We start from the raw sequence: 18,120 nt of genomic DNA, 5'->3' as shown, positions 1-18,120 counted from the left end.
GTGTGTGTGTTTCTCCACCAAAGAATTAAGCCCCTGATTTTAAAATGCAGATATGGGGTGTATTGTTGAGTTTTTTCATTCATTCAGTCACATTTATTGAGTGCTTACTTTGTGTAGAGCACTAAGCACTTGGAAAGTATAATTTGGCAACAGAGACAATCCCTACCCAACAATGGGTTCATAGTCTGGTGGTGGGGGTGATACAGACAATAAAACAAGTAGAAAGGCATCAATAGCATCAAAATAAATAAATAGAATTTTAGATATATATATCATTAATAAAATAAATGGAATAATAAATATGTACATATATACACAAGTGCTGTGGGGCATGGAGGGGGGTAGAGCAGAGGGAGGGAGTACGGGCGATGGGGAGGGGAGGAGGAACAGAGGAAAAGGGGGGCTCAGTCTGGGAAGACTTCCTGGAGGAGGTGAGCTTTCAATAGGGCTTTGAAGGGGGGGAAGTGAGCTAGTACAGTGCCTGGCATGTAGTAAGCACTTAACAAAAATCAATTATTATTGCTTTATTATTATTATCTACTTCCAGAGATGGGATTGGGGGTGTGGAGAGAGGAGAAACCCTCAGGTTATTTTGGTTCGAAAAAATATTATCTTAGTAGGAATAGGTGTTGGAATGAAAACCGTAGATTGTAAGCACCTCAAAACAAGGAATGTATTTTTTTTTTATTTCTGATCTGCGTACACAAGTGTATAGTACAGTATTTTGCACACAGTATGTGTCCTGGAAACGCTGCTGTTGCTGCCACTGAAACCCTTTTTCCTGATCCTGGATGGGGCATAGCAGCAACAATCCTTTCCCTGCCACTTAGGGTGATTCACCTGTAAAGATGGATTCAAGCAGTTCAGTTCTTGCTCTCGCTATATGTGAAAGTCAATTCTAATGCCATTTTTTCTCCGAACTGGACTCAGAACACATTTCCGGTAAGATGCAAGGTAGCCAGATAGCAAGCTTTGACCAGTATTAACCGATTTGGATTTAGACAGAGTCTGAAGGGAGTGACTCCCAGGCATGTCACACCAAATTGATGCTTGCGTTTTCTTAGCATTTCTTCCACTGTGTAATGGATAACTCTTACTAAACTAAATCCTTTTTTCAGTGACAGATTTTAAATCAAAGATACCGTTGGATACATTTCTGTTTTATTGACACACAGAAAATAAAGCATGCTAATAATTTTTAAAATCCCTGGCATTTTTAATGATATTTGTGATGGGCTGGGTATGTGACAGGCACTGTAGTGAGCGCTGGGGTAGATATAAGCTAATCAGGTTGGATGAAGTCCATATCATACTTGGGGCACAGAGTCTTAATGCACGTTTTACCAACGAGGTCACTGAGAGGCACAGAGAAGTGAAGTGACTTGCCCAGGGTCACCCAGCAGACAAGTGGCAGAGCCAGAATTAGAACCCAGGTCTGTCCTTCATTCATTCATTCATTCAGTCATATTTATTGAGCTCTTACTGTGTGCAGAGCACTGTACTAAGCACTTGGGAAGTACAAGTTGGCAACACATAGAGACGGTCCCTACACAACAGCGGGCTCACAGTCTAGAAGGGGACTCTATCCACTAGGCCACTAGTCAGAACACAGAAATGATTTTTCATTTTCACTCAGTGCTCTTAGATGTCCTTAGGATGAATGCAGATATCCTTTCACCCAACACATGCCTTTTTGGATAATTTGTCCATATTATGTTCACTTTACTTTCAGAGAAGCAACGTGGCTCAGTGGAAAAAGCCCGGCCTTTGGAGTCGGAGGTCATGGGTTCAAGTCCCAGCTCCGCCAACTGTCAGCTGTGTGACTTTGGGCAAGTCACTTAACTTCTCTGGGCCTCAGTTACCTCATCTGTAAAATGGGGATTAAAACTGTGAGCCCCCCCGGGACAACCTAATCACCTTGTAACCTCCCCAGCGCTTAGAACAGTGTTTTGCACATAGTAAGCGCTTAACAATTACCACCATTATTATTATCATTAGGGATGGGAAACCATAGTTTCTCTCGCGTAAGAGTCCCCACATCCCTGACTACAAGAGAAGAGTGATCAGTATTTTTTATGGTATTTGTTAAGTGCTTACTATATGCCAGGCACTCTACTAAGCACTGTGGTAGATACAAGCTGATCAGGTTGTATCACATGGGGCTCACAGTCTTAGTCCCATTTTACAGACGAGGGAACTGAGGCCCAGAGAAGCGAAGCGACTTGTCCAGGGTCATGTGTCAGGCGAGCGGCAGAGCTGGGATTAGAACCCTAGGTCCTTCTCATATCTCCTAAAAAAAGAATCAAGGTGTATTAAAAGAGAAGAGTTTAAAATATCCGCTAGGCCCCGACGCTTTGAGAAGCCCCTCTTCCGCTGTTGTTCATTTACTCAGTGGCTGCTTGAGCCCCCGATTAGTAGCCCCATTATTGGTTGACTAACTTGTCCATCTTAATCTCACTTTTTCATTTGACTCTACCTCAGTTTTCAAAGCCAAGTACCCGTAATACTGTTCTTCATTAAAAAGCTTGCTTTTAAAGCCACCGTCTGCTTATTTGGCAGATTGTAGTATATATTAAGTACTTTATTGCCAAGCACTGCTCTAAGCGTGGGGGAGAAATAAAAGATAACGTGGCTCAGTGGAAAGAGCATGGGCTTGGGAGTCAGAGGTCATGGGTTCTAATCCCCGCTCCACCACCTGTCAGCTGTGTGACTTTGGGCAAGTCTCGTAACTTCTCTGTGCCTCAGTTCCCTCATCTGTAAAATGGGGATTAAGACTGTGAGCGTCCCATGGGACAACCTGATCACCCTGTAACCTCCCCAGCGCTTAGAACAGTGTGTTGCACGTAGTAAGCACTTAATAAATGCCATCATCATTATTGTTATTATTATCACAGTCCCCTGTCCCAAATGGAATCCCAACATAAGAAGTAGGGAGAGCAGGTTTATCATCTCCATTTTACAAGGTGAAGCCCAGAGAGATTAAAGTTATTTAGAACTTGGGTCTACTGATTCTCAGCCCCAAACTCTTTCTACTAAGCCTGTTGTCTAAAATCTGTAGTTACTTTGCTGGGGTCCCGTTTTAAGGTGCCTTGCTGAACTAGCATATGCTAGCAAAAACCAGGTCAGTCTTAAACCTGTGAAGGGTTTCTTTTGTTTTCTTTTTTTGTTTGTATGTTCGTTTGTTTATTTGCTTTCTCTTTTAAAACCATATGTCTTCTACAGATTTCTAGAGTGTTTCCACTGAAGTTTTTAAAAGAAACCTTTTAGTTTGAGTTTAATTCAACTAAATTTAATTTGATTAAATCGATTTTTATTTAATGTAAGAAAAATAAAGACCTCTGACTAACACTACCCACCTATAGCATTCAAACAGGTCCTAATTGCATTGGCATTACGTTTCAGTAGTCTACCGTAACCAAGCTTCATAAACGTAAGTTAAACATAAACGTCTCTTGGCTCCAAACCCACAACTCCTACAATTATTCCAAATCTTCAACATTTTTCCCAAAGCTCCCAATGTTCCCACCACACCCTCCCTTACCCCCGTTGAGCTCTCCAACTACTTTGTTGGGAAAATAGAAACCTTCAGGCCTGAACTCTCCTTGGTACCCCTCTTCACTTTCTCAAGGCTATACTATTCTTTCTCCTCTTTCTCCTCCTTCTCCTCCTTCCCAACTTTTTCTCAAGGAGAGATCTTCTACTTGCTCTCCAACTCTTCCTCTTCTGCCTGCGCCTCTCACCCCATCCCCTGTCTTCTCTGCTCCGTCGTCCTCCTCTTCCTAACAGCTGTCTTCACCTCCCAGTTTTCGATGGCTCCTCTGCCTGCAAATATACTCCAATCTCACCTTTATTAAAATAATCTTTGTGGGATCCCTATGGGTTGCCATACCACCACCACTCCATCCATTCTTTCCTTTCCCTTTCAAATTCCATGGAGGGTTGTATAGATTTTCTGATCTAGATTCTTCTCCACCATGTCTCAATCTTCGACCACTACGGTCACTGTACCTTCACTCCACCGAGACTGCAGTCTCTAAATTCACCAACGACCTCTTCGTAATCAAAATAAGAACAATAATTTATCACTGGGGGATTAATTAAGCACTTCTAGTAATTATGGTATTTGTTAAGCGCTTACTATCTGCCAAGCACTGTTTGTGATCTTGGACAAGTCACTTAACTTCTCTGCCTAAGTTACCTCATTAGTAAGCACCGGGTAGATACAAAATGATTAGGTCAGACACAGTCTGTGTCCCACCCGAGGCTCGTAATCAAAGTAAGGGGGAAAACAGGTATTGAATCCCCATTTTACAGATGAGGAAACTGAGTCACTGAGAAGTGACTTACCAAGGTCACACAGCAGCCAAATGGGAGAGCCGGTATTAGACTGTGGTCCTCAGACTCACTCTCTTTCCCCTAGGCCACATTATTTTCCCTGGCTGAGTCCAATGGGCTCTACTCTGCCCTAGTCCTCTTAGACCCACGAGCCTTCTTAGGCACCTGTGAATACCCCCTTTCCTTTGAAACATTACTAGATTTTTAAAAATGGCATTTATTAAGTGCTTACTGTGTGCCAGGCACCATAGTAAGCATTTGGGTAGATACAAGTTAATCGGGTTGGACACATTCTCTGTCCCACATGGGGCTGACCAACTTGATCCCCATTTTGCAGACGAAGTAATCGAGGCACAGAGAAGTGAAGCGACTTGCCCAGGGTTACACAGCAGACAAGTAGCAGAGCCGTGATTAAAGTATAGGTACTCTGGCTCTGGCCGTGGTGTTCTTTCCGCTAAGCTATGCCTCTTCTCTGATCTTCTCTCATTTTCCACTAACCACTCCAACCGTTCCTTCACTGTTTTCTTTCCCCGGCTCCTCTTCCACCTCCCAGCCCCTATCTGTGTGCCCCATAAAGCTGTGTTCTGGGCCTTCTTCTCCTTTTCTTCTACAATTACACTCTTTGGGGAGCTTAGCCACTCTATTAGTTTTAGTTTCCATCTGTATGTTTGATTGATTTCCAGACTGATCTTCCTAGCCTTGACCTCCCACTATACAGTATCACGTCTCTTTTTGCCTTCAGGACATCCCACTTGTATGGTAATAATAATGATGGCATTTGTTAAGCGCTTACTATGTGCAAAGCACTGGTACCCAAGGTGGTGTGAAAGTGCTGAGGTCGTAGTTGGGCGGATATGACTTGGGGAGAAGAAAAGTGAATAAAATTCTGATTGTAACATATAATAATAATAATAATGTTGGTATTTACGTGCTTATTATGTACCAAGCACTTTTCTAAGAGCTGGGGTAGATACACGGTAATCACGTTGTCCCACGTGGGGCTCACAGTCTTCATCCCCATTTTACAGATGAAGTAACTGAGGCACAGTGAAGTTAAGTGACTCGCCCAAGGTCACACAGCAGATGAGTGGTGGAGCTGGAATTATAACCCACGACCTCTGACTCCCAAGCCCGTGCTCTTTCCATTGAGCCGCATTGCTATTTGGCCATTTTTTGTTCTTACAATTGGGAGATATTTTGGTTTTTGTTTTCTGTCATTAGACCATTTGCTTTTTTGCGAGCAGGGAACATGTCTTATACTTTAGAGAAGCAGCATGGCTCAGTGGAAAGAGCCCGGGCTTTGGAGTCAGTGGTCATGGGTTCAAATCCCAGCCCCGCCAATTGTCAGCTGTGTGACTTTGGGCAAGTCACTTCACTTCTCTGTGCCTCAGTTACCTCATCTGTAAAATGGGGATTGACTGTGAGTCCCCCGTGGGACAACCCGATCACCTTGTATCCCCCCCAGCACTTAGAACAGTGCTTTGCACATAATAAGCGCTTAACAAATGCCATCATTATTATTATTATGTAGCAATTTCTCAAGCATCTAGTACAATGCATTGCTCTTAGTAGAGAATCAGAACATATCGCTATTCGAGAATTACAAAAAACTGTCTTTACTGGGCTGGATTCATTCCTGGACAATGTATTTTTTGATACCAGAATTTGCAAGTACTGAGAGAGACTTGCAGGTGAATGATTTTGTACATTAAAATAAGGGAGAAATGAAAAGAACATTGACAAGACAAAGAGGAAAAGAGAAGCAGCCTGGCCTAGTGGAAGGAGCACAGGACTGGGAATCAAAGGGACCTGGGTTCTAACCCTGGCTCTTCCATTTGTCTGTTGTGCGACCTTGGGCAAGTCATTTGCCTTGTCTGTGCCTCCGTTTCCTCGCCTATTAAATAGAGATTCAATATCTGTTCTGCCTCTCCCTTATTCTATGAGCCCCATGTAGGGCAGGGATGGTGTCTAGCCTAATTATCTTGTATCTTCTACAGTGCTTGGTAGACAATAGGTGCTTAACAAATACCACAATTATTGTACAGTAGTGCTGCAAACATCAAACATCACCTTGTAACCTCCCCAACGCTTAGAACAGTGCTTTGCACATAGTAAGCACTTAATAAATGCCATTATTATTATTATTAGTATTATTTTATAACCATGCATCAGAGAGGAACTAGTCTATGTGGTTACCAGCACTGCCTCTCTCACTTAGGAAAACCAGCCAGATGTATGTAAGTGATTCACATTTCAGTAATTGTGTGGTATTTAGATCATGTGGTGGTATGATTTTTAGGAATTGTTTTTGCTCTCCTGTATTTTGGCATAAACATCCCTAAAACATGATGAGAAAAAAAACACATAATGCCTGCATGAATATATATTTGGGGGACCAATGTGAAGTTTGGTGGAGAACGTAGATTTCGCTTATAAGCAAGCTCTTAAAAACAAATGTGTAAACGTTTATCTTTGACTGAGATGCAGCATGGCATAGTGGAAAGAGCATGGGCTTGGAAGTCAGAAGACTTGGGTTCTAATCCTTCCTCTTCCAGCTGTGTGATCTTATGCAAGTCACTTATAACGTCTCTGCATCTGTTTCCTCATCTGTAAAATGGGATTCAGTATCTGTTCTCCCTCCTACTTAGGCTATGAATGCCACATGGGACAGAAGCAGCGTGGCTCAGTGGAAAAAGCACGGGCTTTGGAGTCAAAGGTCATGGGTTCAAATCCTGGCTCCACCACTTGTCAACTGTGTGACTTTGGGCAAGTCACTTAACTTCTCTGGGCCTCAGTTCCCTCATCTGTAAAATGGGGATGAAGACTGTGAGCCCCATGTGGGACAACCTGATCACCTTGTAAATTCCCCAGTGCTTAGAACAGTGCTCTCCACATAGTAAGTGCTTAATAAATGCCATTATTATTATTATTATTATTGTTATATCTTGTATCTGCCCCAGTGCTTTGTTCAGTGCTTGGCACATAGTAAACACTTAACAAATAATACTATCATTATTATCACCATCATCATTATTAATTATTGAATTTGGTTTCATGTTTCACAATACTGCGGCCTTTGCTTTAATTTTGCCAGATTCTCATTATCTAGTTCATAAACGGGGTCTGCACAGACTAAAAGAAATAGGCTAAAGACTCAAAAAAAGGTACACTGTCTTTATGAAAACTAAGAAACCAAAGAAGTGATGTTATGCTTCTTCCAGATGTAGGTGCAAGAAACCTGCGACATCTCTGTGCAGTCTATTACAACAAGACTTCTGGATTTGAGGTTATCCACGGACTGTTGGATAGATTTATGCAGCTATTGGATGTATCAGCCAGTGAAGAGAAGGGCTATTTCATCAAAGCAGCTGAAGGTAAGACATTTCACAGCCAAGCTTACCAAAATATCTGCAGACAAAACTGAGAGATTTCCGATTCCATTGCTGTTGAAATAGATGGTGTTGTTTCTTTTCATTTTTCAGAAAATACAGCCTTTCAAAAAATATAAAAGCACTTGTCAGCTCTAATATAAGCACAGCATAATATACAGTTAAACTGTGACTTAGTGAGACCCTTACAGTTCTGGAAAATGCTTCTTTTACAGATGTACTACTTTGAAAAACCATCGCGAGTAAGTTCCTTGTGAGCAGGGAATATGTCTACCAACTCTGTTATATTATATTCTCCCAAGTGCTTCGTACTACAGTGCTCTGCACACAGTAAGCATACAATAAGTCTGACTCACTGATTGAGATGGGCAGATTCAATTTCAAGCACTCTGGGTTTCCTTTAGGCAGCCCCAGCGGGCAGGAGTGCCGGGGAGCTTTGATTTCTTTTCATAGCACTGTCTGTTTTTATCCCCCCTCCAGTTGGCATTTTCTCTTCCCAGCAGTGGAGTTATTCAGCTCCTGCAGCGTTAGTGGACGGGAAAGCCAACTGAGAGCAATGTCCTAAAAGTGGCTTTAGGGTTGTGTTTAGCTAATTTAATAGTTCATTTAAACTGATTTGTATTGGAAAATAGTAAAGGCGTTAACTCTTTTTCCCATTTGGGGGCTTTTGGCAGCTTTCTTGTCCCACTTTCTGGTGTGTTTTGAAGAGCCATAAAGCAAAGATAATATCAGTTGTGATCTGTGTGATCAGCTGTGAGAAGTGGCATGGTATAGTGGATAGAGCTTGGGCCTAGGAGTCAGAAGGTCATGAGTTCTAATCCCGGCTCCATCATTATTATTACCCTTTAAGCATTTGATAATCACCCCATCCTCTGCCCCACAGCACTTCTCAACTATGTGTAATTTATTTTAATGTTTGTCTCCCCTTCTAGAATATAGTAATTATTATTATGGTATTTAAGTACTTTCTATGTGCCGGGCACTGTACTAAGTGCTGGAATGGATGCAAGGAAACTGGGTTGGACACAGTTCCTGTCCTGTGTGGGGCTCGCAGGCTCAATCCTCATTTTACAGATGAGCTAACTGAGGCCCAGAGAAGCGAAGTGACTCGCTCGAGGTCACAGAGCAGACAAGTAGCGGAGCTGGGATTGGAACCCATGACCCAGGCCCGTGCTGTATCCCTAAGCCACGTTGCTTCTCAAGCTAAGCAGGGAACGTGACCCTCAACTCTGTTACATTGTACTCTCCAAAGCACTTAGTCCAGTGCTCTGCACAGTGTAAGTGCTCAACAAATGCCATTCATTGGATAGGTCTTCATTTCAGAAGTAGGCATTAACAAGGAAGAGAAAAGGAAGTTTCCAAGCCTTTACATGATCAAGTGGACAAGTTGTAGTGTCATTATTTTGCAGTTGAAGACTAAGGCCCAGAGAGGCCTATGTGAAACTACTGACGTCCTGGTTTTCAGCTCAAATCAGTTAACCTATCAACGGCATTTATTGAACACCTATAATGTGCAGAGCCCCACACTATCTTCTAGGAACAAAATCTGTTTTCGTATCCCTATGTAAATTGGTTTACCTTTGTTGTGGAATTTAGCATCTGGAGAACTTCTTTTGCCGTGTCTCATTATGCTGTGTCTGTTTATTGTTGTATTGTACTCTCCCAAGCACTTAGTACAGTGCTTTGCACACAGTAAGCGCTCAGTCAATCAATCATATTTATTGAGCGCTTACTGTGTGCAGAGCACTGTACTAAGCTCTTGGGAAGTACAAGTTGGCAACATAGAGAGACGGTCCCTACCCAACAGTGGGCTCACAGTCTAGAAGACTAGAAGAAGAATAAATGCCATTGAATGATGAGTGAATCAGTACTTTTTGATCTATTTACCACTTTTATCATTTTGCCTCCCTTTTTTCATTTTAATAACTGCTTTCCAAAGTAGGAAGAGCTTAAAAAAAAGTTATTTTTTGACTTTGCTTTTTGATCTATCTTCTGGAATTTGGGCACTTGCCTTGATTTTTAATAATCCAAACTGATGTTTTGCTGATTACAGTAAAGCTAGATGGACTTATTGTGATATCCTTCTCGAGGCAGTTGCCAGCTCTTAGGTAGTGATACCTTATTTCCCGCCAGCCACGTAACAAGTGGTCCCTTGCGGCTTTTATACCACTTTGTTCAAATCTCTAGGGGATGCTTGAGTCTGAAGTGGGTGAAGGGAAACCTCTGAACATCGTTATTTTAAAATACATCCTTGGCTCATTGTTAAGAGAAAGTCAGAAATTTGCTTTTGGTTCCAACAATTCTGTTGACGGAGTTTAACCTTGCTCACAATGCAGATGGTACAGCATGCAGTGTCACTGCAGTAAGACACTTGTAAAAGCCCTTGACGGTAGAGAAGGTTGGAAGATTTAGTAGCTTGGCTTATTTTTATTTTCCTTGCAACTCACCATGCCGATTTAGAACATGAGTGAGATAGAATGTCATACTGATGATAGGGTAAGGTCAATTGTCTAGTGAAAGAAAGAGATCCAATAACATCTAAACAGACTACAGTGTATTTTAAGGGTTTGAGGAGGGTTCGGGTCTTAAAGCTTTAGTGGTTTTTGACTAGGCTGTTACAGCATATATGCGCTTTTTTCCAGAATTTTTTTTGTGGTCAATTCCAAGCTCAATTATGTACGTTAAATGCATTATTCTCTTTGGAAACCATTTCTAGGCAGGATTCTTAACATTTTTGTCTTTAAAGCAGTTTTGTGGCTGTGAGGCAAATCCTTGAAAAAAGTCGTTTCTAGCGTGCAGTGACATTTTTTGTGTGGTTGCTTATCTTGAATTGAGTGAATCCGGCATTGTTTATCTTTCAGTTTTGTGGGCTTTTTCCCCCATCCTCTTACCCATTTCTGTTTTGAGTTCAACACCTTCCAACAAAAAGTCCTAACTTACTAAGAGGCTGGTGTAAGTCAAGATTTGAAGTGCCTCTAAGTTTGAGAGGATTCCATCATTTCTTAGGCACTTTGTCTACTTCTCGGCTGATCTGGTGCAGCGAAGGCTGTGTCTCTACAGAATACACATTTTCAGTGCTGTGCCATATGAACTGATCATGGTTACTTAAGCACCTTCTGTTATCCTAACACCTAAATGTCCATTGACCTGACCCCTAGGCTGTGACCTTCCTCTCTCCCCCCAGCCCCACGCCCTCCCTCCCCACCTTCTCTCTCTTTAGGGACATGGGGAAGGATTTCAGAACTTGAAAAGGGTGAGTGAAATCAGGTTCCCTTGTCCTTTGCTGAGTTTTGTATAATCGGAGCTTTGCAATGTGGATTGATAGTGTTTGAGTGAGATTGGTTTTGTATAAGAAGTATTCATCTTTCCCAATATTGAAGGCCTCTTTGTTGCATCTAGTCTTCACTTAATGCTACCAGCTGTCACTTAAGAAATAACAAGTGATACTTCATCTCAGTGAAACTTTATTTTCTAGTATTTGGTGGGGTTTTATTTTTTCCTTAGATTAGTTTATGGTATGCAGGAGAACCTGTTTGGCATTATTATTTTATGGATCTCTTACTGGGTGCAAAGGTAGTAAAATATTTATTATGTCTTTCATAATGAAGATTCAGTCACTCAAGTAGTGAAATTAAGATCTTTGCAAAGTACACTAGAATCGTGATCAGTTGATCCCTGATCATTCCCATTTGCTGGTCAAGTTTCAACCACCACTTCAAAGTGTGTCATCTCCACTTTGGGAAAACTTTCTACTTTTCAACGCACTTTTAAATACCAGCCCGTAGTTGAGTAGGGATTGTCTCTGTTTGTTGCCAAATTGTAGTAATAATGATGGCATTTATTATGTGCTTGCTGTGTGCAAAGCACTGTTCTAAGTGCTGGGGAGGTTACAAGGTGATCAGGTTGTCCCAAAGGGGGCTCACAGTCTTAATCCCCATTTTACAGATGAGGTAACTGAGGCCCAGAGAAGTTAAGTGACTTGCCCAAAGTCACACAGCTGACAATTGGCAGAGCTGGGATTTGAACCCATGACCTCTGACTCCAAAGCCCATGCTCTTTCCACTGAGCCACGCTGCTGCTCTAATTGTACTTTCCAAGCGCTTAGTACCGTGCTCAATTCGATTGAACGAATGAATGAACCCTTTATTGTAGTAGTAGTTTCATCCAGTTTGCCATGATTTCACTTGCCTTTAAAAATAAATCGCTGGAATATAAATAAATTGGACCAGTGGAATACTACTTAATATCTTTGGAAGTGGAAGAAGGTGGCTAATGTAAACCAATTTAAAATAAGTAGGGGCAAGGGCAGAATGCTTCTCATCGAAAGAAAAACACAAACTCGATAAATCTTGTAGAGCCTAGATATAGATTCCCCCATTTTACAGATGAGGTAACTGAGGCTCAGAGAAGTGAAGTGACTTGCCCAAAGTCACAAAGCTGACCTCCTACCCCTCCCCACAGCACTTGTATATATATTTGTACAGATTTATTACTCTATTTATTTTACTTGTACATATTTACTATTCTGTTTATTTTGTTAGTGATGTACATATAGCTTTAATTCTGTTTGTTCTGATGATTATGACATCTGTCTATATGTTTTGTTTTGTTGTCTGTCTCCCCCCTTCTAGACTGTGAGCCCGTTGTTGGGTAGGGACCGTCTCTGTATGTTGCCGACTTGTACTTCCCAAGCGCTTAGTACAGTGCTCTGCACACAGTAAGCGCTCAATAAATGCGATGGAATGAATGAAAGATAGCGAGGGAGTAGTTTTGCACAATCTCCCGGAAAACAGTCGGGGGCTCGTTGTGAATGGGGCATATTGAAAGGATCAAGTGTGACTTGAGTAAGTGGGAATACAGCCCATAGGGACGGCGCAGCACTAATAATAATAATACTGATAGCATTTATTAAGTGCTTACTATCTGCAAGGCACTGCTCTAAGCACTGGGGAGGTTACAAGGTGATCAGGTTGTCCCACGGGGGGGCTCACAGTCTTAATCCTCATTTTCCAGATGAGGGAACTGAGGCCCAGAGAAGTGAAGTGACTTGCCCAAAGTCACACAGCTGACAAGCGGCGGAGCCGGAATTTGAACCCGTGACCTCTGACTCCAAAGCCCGGGCTCTTTCCACTGAGCCACGCTGCTTCCCTAGGGGGTGAAGATGGGACGTGATGCCAAGCGGAGTGTTGGTGGGGCTGGGGCCTCCTCAAAGGCCTGACCGTTCTCCTTGGAAGCAGGTGTCCTGCAGTGGGTGGAAGGCGAAGTGAAGCGTTTCAGACCATGAGGACAGTGAGATTCTGGCTCACCCCGCAGTCTGGCATCAGGGAGAGTCGGGGGGACCAATCGTATTTATTGAGCGCTTACTGTGTGCAGAGCACTGTACTAAGCGCTTGGGAAGTACAAGTTGGCAACATATAGAGGCAGTCCCTACCCAACAGTGGGCTCACAGTCTAAAAGGGGGAGAAGTCCCGGATCCACGCCACACTGGTTGGAGGAGGAGTGGGTTCAGGCCTCTCTGGTCCCTCCACCGTGGCAGGCTGCAGCCCGGCCTCATGCCGCTTCGGGGCCAGAGCCGCTCCCGGCCACCTGCAGCGGGGAAGGGCAGGCCCGCCGGGGAGTCCCAGGACCCTGCAACTCCGCTCGGAGTCGGGGAAAAAGCAAACGAGGTGGAAACAACTCCAACTGCACCAGTCTGGCACTTATTCATTCATTCAGTCATGTTTATTGAGCACCTACTGTGTGCACAGCGCTGTATTAAGGTCTTGGGAGGGCACAATGCACCAGTAAACGGACTCATTCATCAATCATCAATCATATTTATTGAGCGCTTACTGTGTGCAGAGCACGATACAAAGCGCTTGGGAAGTACAAGTTGGCAACATATAGAGACAGTCCCTACCCAACAGTGGGCTCACAGTTTAAAAGGGGGAGACAGAGAACAAAACCAAACATACTAACAAAATAAAATAAATAGAATAGATTTGTACAAGCAAAATAAATAAATAAATAGAGTAACAAATACGTACAAACATATATACATATAAACAGGTGCTGTGGGGAAGGGAACAGGTGCTGTGGGGAAGCCTACCCACACGCGCTTACAGTCTAGAGGCTCGGATTGTCCCACCTCACTTCCCCATTCCTGGCTACTCTGCATTTGTTAGTTTTGGGACATGGGGCCTGCAGCTGATGTAAAATGAGGAGGATTTGGAAGAGTGGCTAGAGGGTATCTCTTTTTTAAAAAGAGATCTCTGCCGTTCTCAAATATACCAGAAGCAAAGGCACAGCTTTTATTATTGATTTATATTATTTTTATTACTAACTTATTCCTCCAGTCCTGTGGTTTTGTTTCTCTGTGGATACTCATTTTTAGAGGTGAAATAACATTTAATTGAACAGAGAAATAGAATAGTAATAATAATAATAATGGCATTTGTTAAGCGCTTACTATGTTTCAGGCACTGTACTAAGCACTGGGGTGAGTACTTGTACTTCCCAAGCACTTAGTAATAATAATAATAATAATGGCATTTGTTAAGCGCTTACTATGTGCAAAGCACTGTTCTAAGCGCGGGGGGTATACAAGGTGATCAGGTTGTCCCACATGCGGTTTACAGTCTTAATCCCCATTTTACAGATGAGGGAACTGAGGCTCAGAGAAGTGAAGTGACTTGCCCGAGGTCACACAGCAGACATGTAGTACTCTGCACGCAGTAAGTGCTCAATAAATACGATTGAATGAATGAATGCAAGCAAATCAGGTTGGACACAGTCCCTGTTCCACATGGGGCTCACAGTCTCCATCCCCATGTTACAGATGAGGTAACTGAGGCACAGAGAAGTGAAGTGACTTACCCAAGGTCACACAGCAGACAAGTAGCAGAGCGGGATTAGAACTCATGAACCTTCTTACTCCCAGGCTCACGCTGTATCCCCTATGCCATTATGCCTTCCGTAGTAACTGTACAATAGAACGGTCTTTCAAATAGCCACTTGCTCATCGTGGTCAATCAATCAATGGTATTTATTGAGCAGTTACTGTGCAAAGAGCACTGTACTAAGTGCTTGGGAGAGTACAGTAAAACTGAGTTGGTGAGGAAGTAAATTTAGCCAGGGTAAGTAAAAAATAATGCTAACGTATCATCCTCTCAGTTTTTTTATGATTATAATAATTGTGGTATTTGTTCAGCATATACTGTATGCCAAGCACAGTACTAAGCACTGGGGTAAAATAAAAGATCATCAGTTCCCACATGGGTCTCACATGTGGGAAGGGAACAGGTATTCAACCCCCATTTTGCAGGTGAGAAAACCAAGGCACAGAGACATTGAGTGAGTTGCCCAAGGGCACGCAACTGGCAAGTGGCAGAGGCAGGATTAGAACTCAGGTCCCCTGACTCCAGGCCATGCACTGATTATCTTGCCTTCAGCATGACTTTTCTCATTTTACAATGCACTATTTCAACAAGGTTGCCAAACAGGTCCTAAATTTTTTAAAAAGGTACTTTTTATGCCATGCCAATACAGGGTTGCTGACAGTGAATTAATGTCCCATTCAGCTCACATATTCGTTCTGTTGCACCAAATCCTTCACGACATTGCTAAAATCCTCCCTTTCCTTCCCATCCAAACTACCACATTGATCTAAGCACTTATCTATCCTGCCTTTACTACTGCTTCAGTGTCTTTGCTGACCGCCGTGCCTCCTGTTTCTCCCCACTGCAGTCCATATTTCACTCTGCTACCCAGTTCATTTTTCTAAAAAATAGTTCAGTCCACGTCTCCCTACTCCTTTAGAACCTCCTGTGGCGACCCATCCACCGCTGCATCAAACAGAAAATCCATACTAACAATAATAATAATGGCATTTGTTAAGTGCTTACTACATGCAAAGCACTGTTCTAAGCGCTGGGGAGGTTACAAGGTGATCAGGTTGTCCCATGGGGGGCTCACAGTCTTAATCCCCATTTTACAGATGAGGGAACTGAGGCCCAGAGAAGTTAAGTGACTTCTCCAAAGTCACACAGCTGACAGTTGGTGGAGCCGGGATTTGAACCCATGACCTCTGACTCCAAAGCCCATGTTCTTTTCCACTGAGCCAGGCTGCTTCTCACCGTGGGCTTTAAAGCACTCAATGAGCTTGCCCCTCCCATCTTACCTCATTCATTTCCTACTTCAGGCTAACGTGCGAATTTCACTCCTCTATTGCCAACCGACTCAGTGTTCCCTCCTTCTCATCCCTGAACCTCTTGCCCACATCCTCTGGCTTCCCGAAATTCCCTCCTCCGTCATTTGTAACAAACAGCCACTCTGTCCACCTTCAAATCGAAGCCTTATTAAAATCGTATCTCCTCCAAGAGGCCTTCCCTGTCTAAGCCCTCACTTCCCCTACTCCCTCTCCCTTTTACAGTGAATTGAATGATGGTATTTAAGCGCTTACTATGCGCTGAGCACTGTTCTAAGCGCTGTTTTGTCTATGCACTTGAATAATCTATGCTCTTTCAGCACTTGATCTCCACCCACCCTCAGCCTCACAGCACTTATGTGCGTAGCCGTAATTTCTTTTAATATTTGTCTCCCCCTCTAGACTGTAAACCCCTTGAGGCCAGGGGACATAATAATAAAAACTGTCATATTTGTTAAGGGCTTACTATGTGGCAGGCCCCGTAGTAAGCATTGGGGTAAATATAAGCAAATCACGTTGGACACGGTCCCTGTCCCACATCGGGTTCCGTTCTTAATCCCCATTTGACAGATGAGATAACTGAGGAACAGAGAAGCGAAGAGACTGGCCCAAGGTCACACAGCAGACAGATGGCAGAGGTGGAATTAGAACTCGGGTCCTTCTGACGCCCAGTCCCGGGCTGTATCCATTAGGCCACGCTGCTTTTCGTGTGAGAAGCATGTCTGCCAACTCTTTTGTACTCTACCCTCCCAAGGACTTAGTACAGAGTTAAAGCACTCAATAAGTAAGCACTCAGTAAATGCCATTGATTGATTGAGTGTGTCACGTTGAGGATTTTTAGTACACTTTCAACTTTGCCCACAAAACTAATGATAATGATGGTGTTTAAGCGCTTACTATGTGCAAAGCTATAGCTCTGGACCCTTTCTTACCCCCTTGTTGTATTTCAGATAGTCGCTACTCATGGTGGGAATTGGAAGTATCCATCATTCAGAACGTGGATAATCGAAAATGATTTGCATTTGAGCTTGGAACACATTTCTGAATTTTTATTTAAATAAAATGCAAAACACTTTCAAGCATCATTTCTTGCCGTGTTGGAGACAGCACGCTACGTCTGATGGATTTACAGGTGTGATACGGTGTGGTATTTTTTTATGGCCTTACGTTCAAGTAATTGTGGGGTAGTCTGCATTTAAATATGTGCAGATTCATTTCACAATTAATTACAGAGCTCCTGTACCTCTTCTCTGCCAATTTTTCATTGTGCTGATCCCTGCAGGTTTTCTTCCCAGAGGATAAGGAGCAGTGCTTACTTTGGCATAGGGTTTGTAAAGTCCTATATGTGAGAGAGAAAATGAGAAGCCAAGACGCCTCCTATAAAGCTACCCTCTTCTAGAGGTGTTCCTCAACTGATTCTCGTCCTCCCTGGTTATGTCAACCCACCAGCCACCCGTAGCACCTCTGAGTATATTGGCTTATTCCATTAATTCTTTTCCATTCATTCCATCCTTTCGTGAATTCTATTCATCCATTTTTGGAAGGACATTGGTTTTTTTTTCCCAATTCTATCTATGTTTTTCCTCCTGTTTCCTATTGTATAGCTATATACAACTTATATATGAAGTGTCATGGCCTAGTGGAAAGAGCATGGGCCTGGAGGTTAGAAGACCAGACTTCTAGTCGGCTTCTAGTTTCTACAGAAACGCTCTGGGCATGTCAGCTCCCTCCTCAAAAATCTCCAGTTGGTTGCCTATCAGCCTTTATGTGAAGCAAAAGCCCCTCACTCTCGGCTTCAAGGCTTTCCATCCCCTCGCCCCCTCCTACCTCACCTCCCTTCTCTCCTTCTCCAGCCCATTCCGCACCCTCCGCTCCTCTGCCGCTAACCTCCTCATTGGGCCTGGTTCTCGCCTGTCCCTCTGTCGACCCATGACCCACGTCCTACCTCTAGCCTGGAATGCCCTTCCTCCTCACATCCTCCAAACTAGCTGTCTTCCCCCTTCAAAGCCGTACTTAAAGCTCACCTCCTCCAGGAGGTCTTCCCAGACTGAACCCCCCTTTTCCTCTGTTCCTCCTCCCCATTGCCCCTACTCCCTCCCTCTGCTCTACCCCCTCCTCACCCCACAGCACTTGTGTATATTTATTTTATTAATAATAAGTGTATATCTATAATCATATTTATCTATTTTGATAGTATTGATGCCTATTTGT

At 43.1% G+C, this 18,120-nt stretch overlaps 1 protein-coding gene across 2 annotated transcripts in view; it reads left to right on the top strand.

The window, feature by feature from the left end:
• The window catches only part of FARSB (phenylalanyl-tRNA synthetase subunit beta), a 126,294-nt gene that overhangs the window by 78,580 nt on the left and 29,594 nt on the right, over positions 1 to 18,120 (top strand). Inside the window, exon 16 of one of the 2 annotated variants that reach the window (XM_038750117.1) lies at positions 7,557 to 7,709. In XM_038750117.1, coding sequence (XP_038606045.1) covers positions 7,557 to 7,709 — 153 coding nt within the window. Of the gene's footprint in view, positions 1 to 3,362; positions 3,431 to 7,556; positions 7,710 to 18,120 lie in introns of those variants that run through there. The other variant, XM_038750127.1, reaches the window with a different exon arrangement.

The sequence above is a fragment of the Tachyglossus aculeatus genome, chromosome 1, assembly GCF_015852505.1.
Source record: "Tachyglossus aculeatus isolate mTacAcu1 chromosome 1, mTacAcu1.pri, whole genome shotgun sequence".
Lineage (NCBI taxonomy): Eukaryota > Metazoa > Chordata > Mammalia > Monotremata > Tachyglossidae > Tachyglossus > Tachyglossus aculeatus.
The sequence above is the reverse complement of the archived record's forward strand: the minus strand, read 5'-3'. Positions and strand labels throughout refer to the sequence as shown.